The 13,612-nt window shown below is 35.7% G+C and overlaps 1 protein-coding gene across 10 annotated transcripts in view; it reads right to left on the minus strand.

Annotated features, from left to right (window-relative positions):
- The window catches only part of TRIM37 (tripartite motif containing 37), a 240,514-nt gene that overhangs the window by 184,864 nt on the left and 42,038 nt on the right, over positions 1–13,612 (minus strand). For all 10 annotated transcript variants that reach the window (XM_038547934.1, XM_038547938.1, XM_038547931.1 and 7 more), the window contains one exon: positions 8,722–8,798. In XM_038547934.1, coding sequence (XP_038403862.1) covers positions 8,722–8,798 — 77 coding nt within the window. The remainder of the gene's footprint in view (positions 1–8,721; positions 8,799–13,612) is intronic.

The following is a 13,612-nucleotide window of genomic DNA, read 5'->3' on the forward strand; positions in this document are numbered from 1 at the left end:
AAATATACCAGTAGTCATTATATTACTTGGTGCCACACACTTTCAGACAGGGAAAAAAAAATACCAGTATCTCTTAGGAACTCTGATGAAGTAGTAAAATTGTTAACTGTTATTAAACCTTAACTCTTGTTAACACAATATGGGAAACACATACATAATGTACTTGTGCTGCAAAGTGATGTACAATAGTTGTCTTGGAAAAATAACTTTAACTGAATTGCAAGTTCATTAGCCACATTTTTCGGTCAAACATCAAATGAAAAAACAACAAACAATGATTAATCAGTTGTAGATACCCGGCAGACATTTTCTGAACCAAGTCAACTAAGGAAAAAATTGCCAGGATTGGTTGCCAATGACAAAACACAAGGATTCAAATAAAAAATAAGTAAGTAAGTAAGTAAGTAAGTAAGTAAGTAAGTAAGGGATGCCAGGGTGGTTCAGGTGGTAGAAGCATCTGCCTTTGGCTCAGGATCCCGGAGTCCTCAGATTGACTACCACATCAGGCTCCCTGCAGGGAGTCTGCTTTTCCCTCTGCCTGTCTCTGCTTCTCTGTGTCTCTCATGAATAAATAAAATCTTTTAAAATAATAATAATAAAGTTCTGGAAAATCTGTATGTGCTATGTGAGCTTAAAAGCTTTCTGATAGGGCAGCCCCGGTGGCGCAGCAGTTTAGCGCTGCCTGCAGCCCAGGGCTTGATCCTGGAGACCCCGGATCGAGTCCCACGTCGGGCTCTCTGCATGGAGCCTGCTTCTCCCTCTGCCTGTGTCTCTGCCTCTCTCTCTCTCTGCATCTCTATGAATAAATAAATAAAATCTTAAAAAAAAAAAGCTTTCTGATACTTCAAGACTCTCTTGATGAAAATGGTAGTATATCTGCATTGTTACTACAGATTAGTCTGCATTTTTCTAGAGTTTTACCTAGGTGGACTCATATACATGGCTCTTTTTCTGTCTATTCTTTCATGAATAATCAATTTAAAAGGCATTCATGTTGCTGCAGGTATCAACAGTCCATTGGTTTTTATTGCTGAGTCGTATTCCACTATATGGACACACCAAAATGTATTTATTCATTCACCTGTTGATGAAATTAGGTTGATTCTATTTGGCTATTACAAACAAAGATGCTATGAATATTTGTGTAAAAGTCTTTGTATGGACATATAGTTCCTTTTCTCTTGGGTAAATGTCTAGGAGTAGTTTAGCTGAGTCATATAGTAAGCTTATGTTTAACTTGTTAACAAATCACTAAATTTTACAAAAGTGGTTTTTATCATTTTACATTTCCAGGAGGAATGCACAAGAACTCAAATTTGTATATATTCTTATCAAAACTTGGTAGGAGCTTTTAATTTTAGCCATTCCAATGGGATATAGAGGTATCTATATTATGTTTCCCGTTCCCTAATAAAAAATGCAAGAGGATATACTGATATCAGATTGCTTGTAAATTTCCATTTCCCTAATGACTAATGCTATTAATCATCCTAAATAGGCTTATTTTGCTATCAATATATCTTACTTAGTGAGGTATATAACAAATGTTTTGACCACATGAGGAAGGGAGCTTGTTTATTTTTATTGTTGAGTTTTGAGAGTTCCTTATATATTCTGGCTAAAAGTCTGTGCAATTTGAAGAGAACTTCATGGTTTTCATGAAGTCTAATAAATGTGTTCTTTTATAGATTGTGCTTTTGGTTTATAACTAAAAATATCATTGCCTAACCCAAAGTCACAGATGTTCTCCTATAAGTTTTATTGTTTTAGAATTTAAATCTAGGATTGTAGTCAATTTTCAGTTAGTTTATGTATGTAGTATGAGGTATGGATACAAGTTTATGTTTTTTGCATAGAGATATCCAAGCATCAGATTATGCACCCTCCAGAGCATAGCCTTTGCATCTTTATCAAAAACCTGCTCTTATGAATGTAGGTTTATTTCTGGACTCGAAGTATATTCCACTGATTAATTTTTCTATCCTTATGCTGATACTATGCTATATTAAGTTAGTAATGTAGCTTTATTATAAGTCTTACAATGATATAAGTTTAGTCATCAAATTTAGATTTTTTTTTTAAGATTTTATTTATTTATTCATGATAGGCAGAGAGAGAGTGAGCAAGCAGGGGGTGGGGGCAGAAACACATGCAGAGGGAGAAGCAGGTTCCCTGTAGGGAGCCCGTCGTGAGACTCGATCCCAGGTCTCCAGGATTATGCCGTGGGCTGAAGGTAGCGCTAAACCACTGAACCACCCAGACTGCCCTTTTGTTTTGATTTCAGTGATTTTCTCTATTGCTCTTTCAATTTTTATTTCATTGCTTTGTTCTTTATTATTTCTTTTTTCCAGCTTACTTTCCATTTAACTTGTTTTCTCTAGTTTTTTTTTTTTTTTAAGAGGAAGGTAGAAAATCTTAAGCAGACTCCATACCCAGAGCACAAGCCCGAAGTGAGCCTTGATCTTACAAACCTGAAATTATGACCTGAGCTTAAATCAAGTTGGACACCTAACTGACTGAGGCACCCAAGCACCTCTTTTCTTTAATTTTTTAAGGTAGATCATTGATTTGAGACCTTTCTGTTTCTCATTTAACAGCCGATCCTCGAACAGTACAGGGGTTAGGGACACTGTTCCCCACATAGTCAAAACTGTTTAATGCAGGAATAGTAGGTGAACTATGACTTCTGATTCCCTGAAAACGTAATAGACCATCGTCGATGAGAGGTCTTACCAATAACATTAAGTTGATTTACATGTATTTGGTATGTTAACTACTATAGTCTTACAATAAATAGAGAAAAAAATGGTAAAATCATAAGGAAAAGAAAATACATTTATAGTAATATACTGTATTTATAAAAAAATCTGCATATAAATGAACCTGCACTTCAAATCCATGTTGTGCAAGGGTCACAGTATATTGGCATATATTGCTATAAGTTTCCCTCTACTTATTGCTTTAGCAGCATACTACATATTCTAATGTTTTCATTTTCATTCAGTTCAAAATATCTTTTAAAAATCCTTTATGATTTTTCTTTTTTTTTTAAAAGAGTTTATTTATCTATTCATGAGAGACACAGAGAGAGGCAGAGACACAGGCAGAGGGAGAAGCAGGCTCCCTGCAGGGAGCCTGATGAGGGGCTCAATCCCAGGACCCTGGGATCATGCCCTGAGCCAAAGGCAGATGCTCAACCCGTAAGCCATCCAGGCATCCCTTGTTGATTGCCTCTTTGATCTAGTTATTTAGAAATGTTTTACTTAACTTCCACATATTTCAGATTTTCAAAATATGTTAATATCTAAATTGATTCCACAATGGCAAGAGAACATAATTTGAATGTGTTGTATCCTTTTGAATTTACAGAGATACGTTTTATATCTCAGAATATGGTCTATCTTGATAAATAATCTGTGTGCACTTCTGCTACTGTTTGGACAGTCTATAATTGTCAAACAGGACAGGGTGGGTGATACTGTTCACATGCACATTCCTGATGATTTTCTGCCCACTTATAATACTGAATAAGAGAAAAGCTTTTGTCTATTTCCCCTTGTATTTTTTTTAATTTTTTTAAAATTTATTTATTTTATTTTAAATATTAATTTATTTTAAAATTTATTATCCCACCCAGGGATCCCTCCCCTTGTATTTCTATTAGGTTTTGCTCCATGTATTTTGAAGATCTGTTTCTGGGGCATAATTACATAAGTAAATGTTAAGAATTTTTATATGTCTTCTTCATTAACTGAACTTTATATCACTATGAAATAAACCTCCTTATCTCTGGTAATATTTGCTTTGAAATCTAATCTATGTTTGACTAGTACTAGTACGATATATCTTTATATTTAAAGTGTGTTTCTTGTGGGTAACATAAACTTGAGTTTTGCTTTTTTAGCCTATAGGAGAATCTCTACCTTTTAACTGGGTGTTTAGACCATTTACATGAATACATTTTGGTATTCGCCCCATCTGTTCTTTTATTACCTATTAACTTTTTCTGTCTTCTTTAAGTATTTGTTTATAATTCCATTTTATCCTCTTTGTTGCTTTATTAGTTATATGTCTTTGCATTTTAGTAGTGACTTTACAGTTTATAGTTGTGGTAGGCTGAATATTAACCTCCACCCCAAGACAGTCACATCCTAATCACTGGAATGTGCTGTTGTTACCTTTTATAACAAAAAAAAAAAAGGGGAGCATGAAGCTGTGATTAAGCTAAGGATCTGCAGGTAAGGGAACTACTCTAGATAATCCATATGGACTCTATATGTAATCATGAGTGTCATCTTAAAAGGAAAGCAGAGAAAGACCTGAGAGAAAAAAAAAAAAAAAAAGAAAGGAGAAAGAGAGGGAGAAGGGAGAGAGAAAGACAGGGAGAGAGGGAGAGAGAGAAGGCATTGTGATCAAATGCAAAAATGGAAGTGATATGGTCACAAGCCAAAGAATGTTGGCAACCCCAGAAACTAAGTCAAGGAATGGATTTTCCCCTCATGTCTCTGGAACTACTACAACAGTACTGAAAACCTGATTTGGAGCTAACAATAGGTTTTAGATTTCTGGCCTCCAGAAGAATGATGGAAAACAATGTCTATTATTTTAAGTTGCCATGTTTGTGCTAATTTATTGCACAACAGTATATATCTTTGGGACACCTGGGTGGCTCAGTAGTTGAGCATTTGCCTTTGGCTGTCGTGATCTCAGAGACCTGGGATCAAGTCCTGCACTGGGCTCTCCATGGGGAGCCTGCTTCATCCTCTGCCTGTATCTCTGCCTCTCTCATAAATAAATAAAATCTTAAAAAAAAATAGTATATATCTTTAAAATAATCAGAATCTAGATTTGTTACTGTATCATTTCACATAGAATGTCAGAAACTTCTATTTCCATTCTCTATTCTTTTGGCCTTTATACTTCTGTTATGTACTTCTACATATGTTATAGATTTCAAAATACAATGTTATCCATGTTTAAACAGCCAATTGTCATTTAAAGTTATTTTCATAATGGACATATTTTAATTTACCCATGCAATTTCCAATTCTGGTAGTCTTTATTCCTTTGTTTAGATTCAGAAGTCCCAACTGGTATTATTTTTACTTCTATCTAAAGCATGTGCTTTAATATTTCATATAGTCTAGGGTAGCCTGGGTGGCCCAGCGGTTTAGCGCCACCTTTGGCCCAGGGCCTGATCCTGGAGACCTGGGATCGAGTTCCGCGTCGGGCTCCCTGCATGGAGCCTACTTCTCCTTCTGCCTGTGTCTCTGCCTCTCTCTCTTTCTGTCGCTCATGAATAAAAAATATATACAAAAAATATTTCATATAGTCTAGGCATGAAAATGCCTTTATTTCACCTTTATTTTTAAAAAGATATTTTTGCTGAATACAGAATTCTAGGTTGAGATTTTTCCTTTAACTCTTTCAAGATGTTGCTCTATCATTTCACTTGTATTCTTTCCAGTGACAAATCGAATTTCATCCTTATCTTTGTACCTCTATATATTTTTTTCACTATCAGTTTAAGATTCTTTGTTTATCTTTGGTTTTGAGCAGTTTGAATATGATGTGCTTTGGTGTTTTCTTCATGTTTCATGCACTTGTAGTTGACTGAGCTTCCTGAGCATGTTCAAGTATTCATGAAGTTTGGGAAACTAGGATGCCTGGGTGGCTCAGCAGTTAGTCTGCCTTTGGCTCAAGGCATGATCCCAGGATCTGGGATTGAGTCCCACATCGGGCTCCCCGTGGGGAGCTTGCTTCTCCCTCTGCCTGCCTCTGTGTCTCATGAATAAATAAATCTTAAAAAAGAATAAAAGTTTGGGAAACTTTCACCATTGTTTTCTTCCCATCCCCTTGTTTGAGGACTTTTCATTATCTACACATTAAGCTGCTTTAAGATGTTCTATTGTTTTAAAATTCATTTCGGACAGTTTCTACTGCTGTGCCTTCAAGCTCATTAATCTTTTCTTTTGCAATACGTAATTTATGGTTCATGTTACCCAGTGTTCTTTTTATCTCAGATATTTTCAAGAAGTTCAATCTGAATCTTTTACATCTTTCTTTTTTTTAAGATTTATTTATTTATTCAGAGAGAGAGAGAGAGAAAGAGAGCGCGAGCGCGAGAGGTAGAGACACAGGCAGAGGGAGAAGCAGGCTCCATGCAGGGAGCCCGACGTGGAACTCGATCCTGGGTCTCCAGGATTAGGCCCTGGGCTGAAGGCGGTGCTAAACCGCTGAGCCACCGGGGCTGCCCTCTTTTACATCTTTCATATCTCTACTCAACTTTTGAAAAAATGGAAAAATTATAAAAATTGTCTTAAATGGTTTTTCTCCTAAGAATATAATTGTCTTTTTTAAGACCTACAGACTTCAAAAAATGCAAAACAGGGATCCCTGGGTGGCACAGTGGTTTAGCGCCTGCCTTTGGCCCAGGGCGCGATTCTGGAGAGCCGGGATCGAATCCCACGTTGGGCTCCCGGTGCATGGAGCCTGCTTCTCCCTCTGCCTGTCTCTGCCTCTCTCTCTCTCTCTGTGACTATCATAAAAAAAAAAAAAAAAAAAAAAAAAAAAGGCAAAACAATACAAGTTTTCTCATCAATTATTTTGCTTTAGAATAAAATATATTAAAAGGTTTATTTTTAAGGGAACTAATAAAAATTAATTTGCTTTAATTTCTAATTCATAAAACATCAATAGAAATAACCCAAATGAAGAAAAATAGTTCTTGCTCAATTTTGAATAATTATTCTCCCCATTATTATTATGTTTTCCTGTCTCTTTACATGTCCATTAATCCTTGACTGAAAAGGTATTGTAAATCTGATTTTGATGGATGCAGGATAAATTTTGACCTTATAAATTTTCTTGAGCTTTGCTCTGGGATGCAGATTCGTTACCTGGAAACAATCTGATCCTTTCAGGTCCTTCTTTTATTCTTTTATCTGTTAATGGGTTGGGAGCACTGCTCAGTCTAGGACTAATTGTTCTCCACTACTGAAGCAAAAATTTCCTGAATACTTTACTTAGTGCCCTATGAATTATAAGTTTCTCCACTACAGTAGTGAGAACAACATAGTTATTGCCCTTTATGAGCACCAGGCACCACTCCCTTTAATCTTTCAGATGGTTCTTTCCCCAACCTCAGGGAGTTTCCTCACACATATGCTCTGATCAGTACTCTGTGAATACTTAAGGGAATCCTCCACACATCTCTGGAGTTCTCTGTGCAGATCTCTTTCTGGAATTCTATCCAATACATTCTAGTTGCACTAGTATTCCTGGACACTCAGCACTACCTCCTCAAACTCAGGGAATCTGTCGGAATCTACCTCAGTTCTCCCTCCCTATGTCATGGCCTAATAAAAACTCTTTCAAGGTGGTAAGCTGAGGCAATCACACAGCTTATTTGTCTATTTCTTATCGCTAAGTAACTTTCATTTGTTGCCTAACGTCCATTATCTAGAAAATGTTGCTTTTCTTCTTTATTTGGTTGTTGCAGCAGAAAGGGTTATCTTTCATTACACTCTATTATAGCTAGAAACAGACATCTCATACCAAACCAACACATTTTAGTGCAATAGAGTAAAATAAAATTCACTGACATGACTCTAGATTCCACATTACAAATTACACTTAATGAATACAATTTGTTCAACTTCTGTGTAATATCAAAAATAATTCACAATTATCTAAAACTGCTTTTCTAAATGTTCCTTTAGCAAAAAGTAGATTATAAAGGTTTCCAAGAACTGGGGAGAAGGGGAAATGGGATGTGACGGCTAATGGGTCTCTTCATGGAGTGATGAAAATGTTCTGAAATTAAGTATCAGTGTTAGTTATAGCACTCACTGGATATACTAAAATCTACTGAATTATGCACTTTTTTGTTTTTTTTTCTTTAAAGATTTTATTTATTTATTCATAGAGATGCAGAGAGAGAGAGAGAGAGAGAGAGGGACAGAGACACAGGCAGAGGGAGAAGCAGGCTCCACGCAGAGAGCCCGACGTGGGACCCGATCCAGGGTCTCCAGGATCACGCCCTTGGCTGCAGGTGGCGCTAAACTGCTGCGCCACCAGGGCTGCTCTATGCACTTATTTGTAAGGTTAATATTATAGTATATGAATTGTACCTCATCAAAAAACCGCTTTTCCCAACTAACTACCCATGATATTCAAAATCTGTGAGGCTAGATTTTAAACATTTGCTGCAACCAAAATAACTTACTGCAACAAAAATGAATAGAAGCCAATGTGAGGATCCAGTTGTCTTTCTTAATGCCATACATTTTCTTGCCAAGTATTATTTTGCTTTAGAAAAATAGGTATCTTTCACAAGAATGTTATTTATGTTAGTATGCAATAGGTTATTATTTTTAAGTGAACATATAAAATTTTTTAAAGTCAAAAAAATTTTTAAGTTTTCTCAGTTTGAATCTCTAACTCAGAAAATATCAACAGATAGAATCTGTTAAAACATGCACACATGCACGCGCGCGCGTGCACACACACACACACACACACACACACCCCTCTTTGGGGTTTACATTAAAATTTAAGAGTATCAAGAGTCCTTAAAGGCATAGAGTTTGAGAACTGCCAGGGGTTCAATATCAGTACACATCTTAACAGACATACAATAATTAACAATAGTTAATAAAAAATCCTAAGAGGAATGTATGTAAAGACACACTTAAGACTGTTATTTATTACATGTCTTACTTGGAAGTTTCAGGTAAGCCAGCTGACAGTTCCAGAAACACAGACAAGTAGTAACCACGAACAACTCCATTTCCATCCTTAAAAAAAGGAAAGAGTCAACTATACTTCAATAAATAAAGAGAGAGATGTTACACAGATACAAATTCTAGATCAACTTAAACGTAAAAAACTAAGCCACAATGAAACAAACACAGATTAATATCTCATATTTGGACTGGGAAATACTTCTAAGCTTAAAAGCAGTGACAGAGATAATAAAAAAACAAAACAGATTTGAGTCTATAACAATTTAAATATTTTCAACATTAAAAAACCCACAAAAATATTAGGGCATTTCAAAGGAAACTGTCAACAACTATGATAAGAGTTAAGAGTTCTAACATACGGGCAGCCCTGGTGGCTCAGCAGTTTAGCGCCACCTTCAGCCCAGGGCCTGAGCCTGGAGACCCAGGATCAAGTCCCACATCAGGCTCCCTGCATGGAGCCTGCTTCTCCCTCTGCCTGTGTCTCTGCCTCTCTCTCTCTGTGTCTCTCATGAATAAATAAATAAAATCTTAAAAAAAAAAAAAAGAGTTCTAACATATACAAAACTCTTCAATACAGCCTCCAAGAAAAGTGAAACACCAAAGAAAAATACGGAAAAAAAAACCCCTACGAGGTAGGAGACAAAAAACAATATTTAAGATAAAAAATGAGTAAAACAGAAAAAAGGTAACACTTAATGTTGAAAGTAATCTAATTTCTATATAACGTCTCTATGTTAGGATTCCATATAAAAAGTCTGTATGAAGATTAAGTTGTGTAAATTTATATTACAGAGATGTTTAGAAAGACACTAACTCCCTTCTCTGTTTCTCCAGTACTTTGCCCACTTCTACCTTTTTTAATGACTATCATCATTGTAACTACATATATAAACATTTGTTTCACCAACCAGACTGTAAGGACTGAGGAAAGGATTCTTATTATTTATCTCCAGTATCTCTTGGGATATGACTTATTAACCCCTTCATTTCTAGGCTACTTTGCTCCAAAAAGTCTTGAGGAAGCTTTCAGGGTTAGACAAGGTAATTCTTCAATACTAAAAAATAAATGAATCATCAAATGACACAAAAAATTACACATTGCACACAATGACCCCATTATATGTTCTGGAAAAGCAAAACTATACTGACAGAGGGGCTAGGAAGAGAGAAAGAAGGGATTAGTTTAAAAGACAAATCAGATAACATTTGGGAGTAATAAAAACCTGACTGTGGTAATCATCATATGACTGTTTGTCAAAACTTGCTAAAATTAGTAAATTTTATGGAATATAATTTATATCACAAATTATGCTCATTTTAAAAATCAGTAAAAAAAAAAGTTGTTATAATTTGGGGTGCCTGGGTGGCTCAGTTAGTTCAGCATCTGAAGTTCAGATTTGTAAGTTCAAGTCCATGCTGGGTGTGGAGCCTACTTATAAATAAATAAATAAATAAATAAATAAATAAATAAATAAATAAATAAATAAATAAATAAAAATTGATATCCTTGTTCTAATGACTGAACTTTTTTCTTCTAAATTATATTACTAGAACAATTCCCCTGGAATAAAGAAAAAGGAATAAACATTTTTACTCCTTATCTTTATCAGCTCATATTAGAAATTTCTTTTTTATTGATCATAATTTTAAGGAAAATGTTTTACTATCTTATGTACATGCCAGCTCCAACAACAAAAAACTAGCTTTAAGATTTTTCATAAGGCAGAGGATTTAAAAAATATTGCAGCAATGGCAACATAGTTTACATAACTCTCTAAATCCAAACAGAAAACACAAAAACAAAAGTAATTGGACAGAAAACCCAAAAGCTCACCAAGAACATTTATAACAAACCAGATGATAGATTATCTCTACAATTCCCAAAATACAAGCAGATAAAGATACATCAATTACAATCATTAAGACTAGTATGATATAAACATCTGCATGGGAGAAAGGACCTCTCCTTTCTTAATGCTACGGTGCATTTAATGAACCAGATAACAGGAAAACCACAAAATGGCAGTTAGCCACCGAAAAGCCTCCCAAACCAAATACAATAGCTGAAAATGGAATGGGCTGCTCAATGGATTACCGATGGGAGTACAAGGAGGCCTTACATTAAAAACTCTGAGAATTAAATGCAGTCAGGTCACTCTAAACTCTTGTAAATGAATACACAAGCACCTTTCAAGACAGGTCTCAAATTATGAATAAAGTGCTAAAAGTGAAATAAAAAGTAAATAGCAGAGAAATAATAAAAGCAAAGAAGGGCAAAGCTAGGACATCTCTCAGAAAATAAGGCACAGTAGTTATTTTTGATTGCCTTATCACACTGGATAGATAGCTCCATGCAAACGAAATTGGGTCCCTAGTTCATGTACAAAATTAACTCAAAATGGATCAAAGATCTAAATGTAAGTCCTAAAACTATAAAGCTTTTAAAAGAAAACAGAAACTTTAGGACATTAAATTTGATAAGGAGGGGATGCCTGGGTGGCTCAGCAGTTGAGCGTCTGCCTTTGGCTCAGGGTGTGATCCCAGATTCTTGGGATTGAGTCCCGCATCGGGCTCCTTGCATCGGGAGCCTGCTTCTCCTCCCTCTGCCCGTGTCTCTGCCTCTCTTTCTATGTCTCTCATGAATAAACAAAATCTTAATTAGATAAGGATTTCCTGGCTATGAAGCCAAAACCAGACAAATTGAACTACATCAAAATTTAAAACTTCTGTGCATCAAATGTCAAAAGGAACCTACGAAATGGGAGAAAATATATGTAACTCATGTATCTAATAAGGGGTCAATATTCAGAATATATAAAGAACTTCCACAACTCAACAACAACTAAATTTTCAAATGGGCAAAGGACTGGAGTATACATTTCTCCAAACAGGATATACAAATGGTCAACAAGCATATGAAAAGATGCTCAATATTACTAATCAATAGGGAAGCATAAATCAAAACCAAATTATCATCTCATGCCCATCAGAATGACTACTATCAAAGAAACAGAGAACAGGAACGCCTGGGAAGCTCAGCAGTTGAGGTCTGCCTTTGGCTCAGGGCGTGATCCCGGAGTCCCAGGATCGAATCCCACATCAGGCTCCCTGCATGGAGCCTGCTTCTCTCACTGTCTGTTCACAGCAGCACTATTCACTATGGCTAAGAGGTAGAAGCAACACAAGTGTCAATCAACAGATGAAGGGATAAACAAAGTGTAGTATATGATCAAACTGACAGTAGAATTAAGAGTTCCTATCCTGAGATATTTGTGTCTGTCAGGTAAAATAAAGCAAATGAGTAACTGATATGAGCGGATATGAGATATTCTAATTCTGTAACTTCCAAAAGATTAAAGAAGTAGGATTTCTAGAGTGGAAGGAAACACAGGTGTAATAGGAGATTAGGTAAAAAAAAAAAACAAAAAACTATAATCCTGAATTTTTTTTTTGTTTTTGTTTTTTTAAAGATTTTATTTATTCATGAGAGACAGAGATTGAGAGAGAGAGAGGGAGAGGCAGAGACATAGGCAGAAGGAGAAGCAGGCTCCATGCAAGGAGCCCAAGGTGGGACTCAATCCTGGGTCTCTAGGACCACGCCCTGGGCTGAAGGTGGCGTTAAACCGCTGAGCCACGGGGGCTGCCTTTATCACTCAATTTGATGTTTAACTTAAAACTGCTCTAAGAAATAAAAGTATATTAAATAAATTTAAGATAAATAAATGCAGATATCCCTGTTTACAAATACTCACATATATTTATCTATGTATTTCCTACCTCTGTCCACTAAGGAGGCCTAGAAACTGTCACCAACTTGGTATAAATAAGCATCCCTCGTAGTTTGGTTTTGAAATACCATTTCCCCACTGAAAGGAATCAGGACTCTTTGAATAAAATGGCCAATTCCAGATATGGAGTAGGAAATGTATGAGATGAGCCTAGAGCATCTTGCCATGTTAGAGTAAAAGGAAACTACTAGAGTCACCATTAGGGACTTTAAGGGTCAGAGCAAAGTAACAAAGTAGTCAACTTAAAGAGCTTATATATGTATAAATCTCTGAGTTCATAATGACATTTTTAAAAAAACCCAGTTGATCACTTCCAGAAAATAATAAGGAAAATTGGTAAATAACAGGAACAAATCCTGTTTCTTCTTTATGAACTATAATAGTAGGTAACCAAATAATAGATAATGGGAAGCTTCTCCTAGAAAAATATCTTTAGGGATCCTTGGGTGGCGCAGCGGTTTGGCGCCTGCCTTTGGCCCAGGGTGCGATTCTGGAGACCCGGGATCGAGTCCCACATCGGGCTCCCGGTGCATGGAGCCTGCTTCTCCCTCTGCCTATGTCTCTGCCTCTCTTTCTCTCTCTCTATCATTAATAAATAAAAATTAAAAAAAAAAGAAAAATATCTTTATAAAAGTATTACAATAAATGAAAAACAATAAAATGAGAATATCTCTATTTTACAACACATGTAGGCAATGAGCATTGATAATGGCCAGTATCACAAAAAAAGAGAAGGAACTAGACATGATGGGTTAAAAATACTCTTGTCATCAGAATCAATTATACATCTCATCATGCCACTGCATCTAGCTCCTACTTTACAGAAAATACCTAGGTCAAAGAAACATAATGAAATGCACCGTAAGTATGCAATGCACAACATGTATTTTTTCATGGCTTCTGTATCTATATTTTTATTTTAAAAAAAGATTTTTAAAATAAGTATTTTAAACATCTTCTAAAGAGAAGTATCTTCCTAGAAGCAAGAAATAGAACTCAGTAAGTTCAAGATTCATACTGTTCACATTTAACTCATTTTTTTGGTTACCCTTAGTAATTAATAAATATGTCTTAAAA

The sequence above is a fragment of the Canis lupus genome, chromosome 9 (genome assembly GCF_011100685.1).
Source record: "Canis lupus familiaris isolate Mischka breed German Shepherd chromosome 9, alternate assembly UU_Cfam_GSD_1.0, whole genome shotgun sequence".
Taxonomy (NCBI): Eukaryota; Metazoa; Chordata; class Mammalia; order Carnivora; family Canidae; genus Canis; species Canis lupus.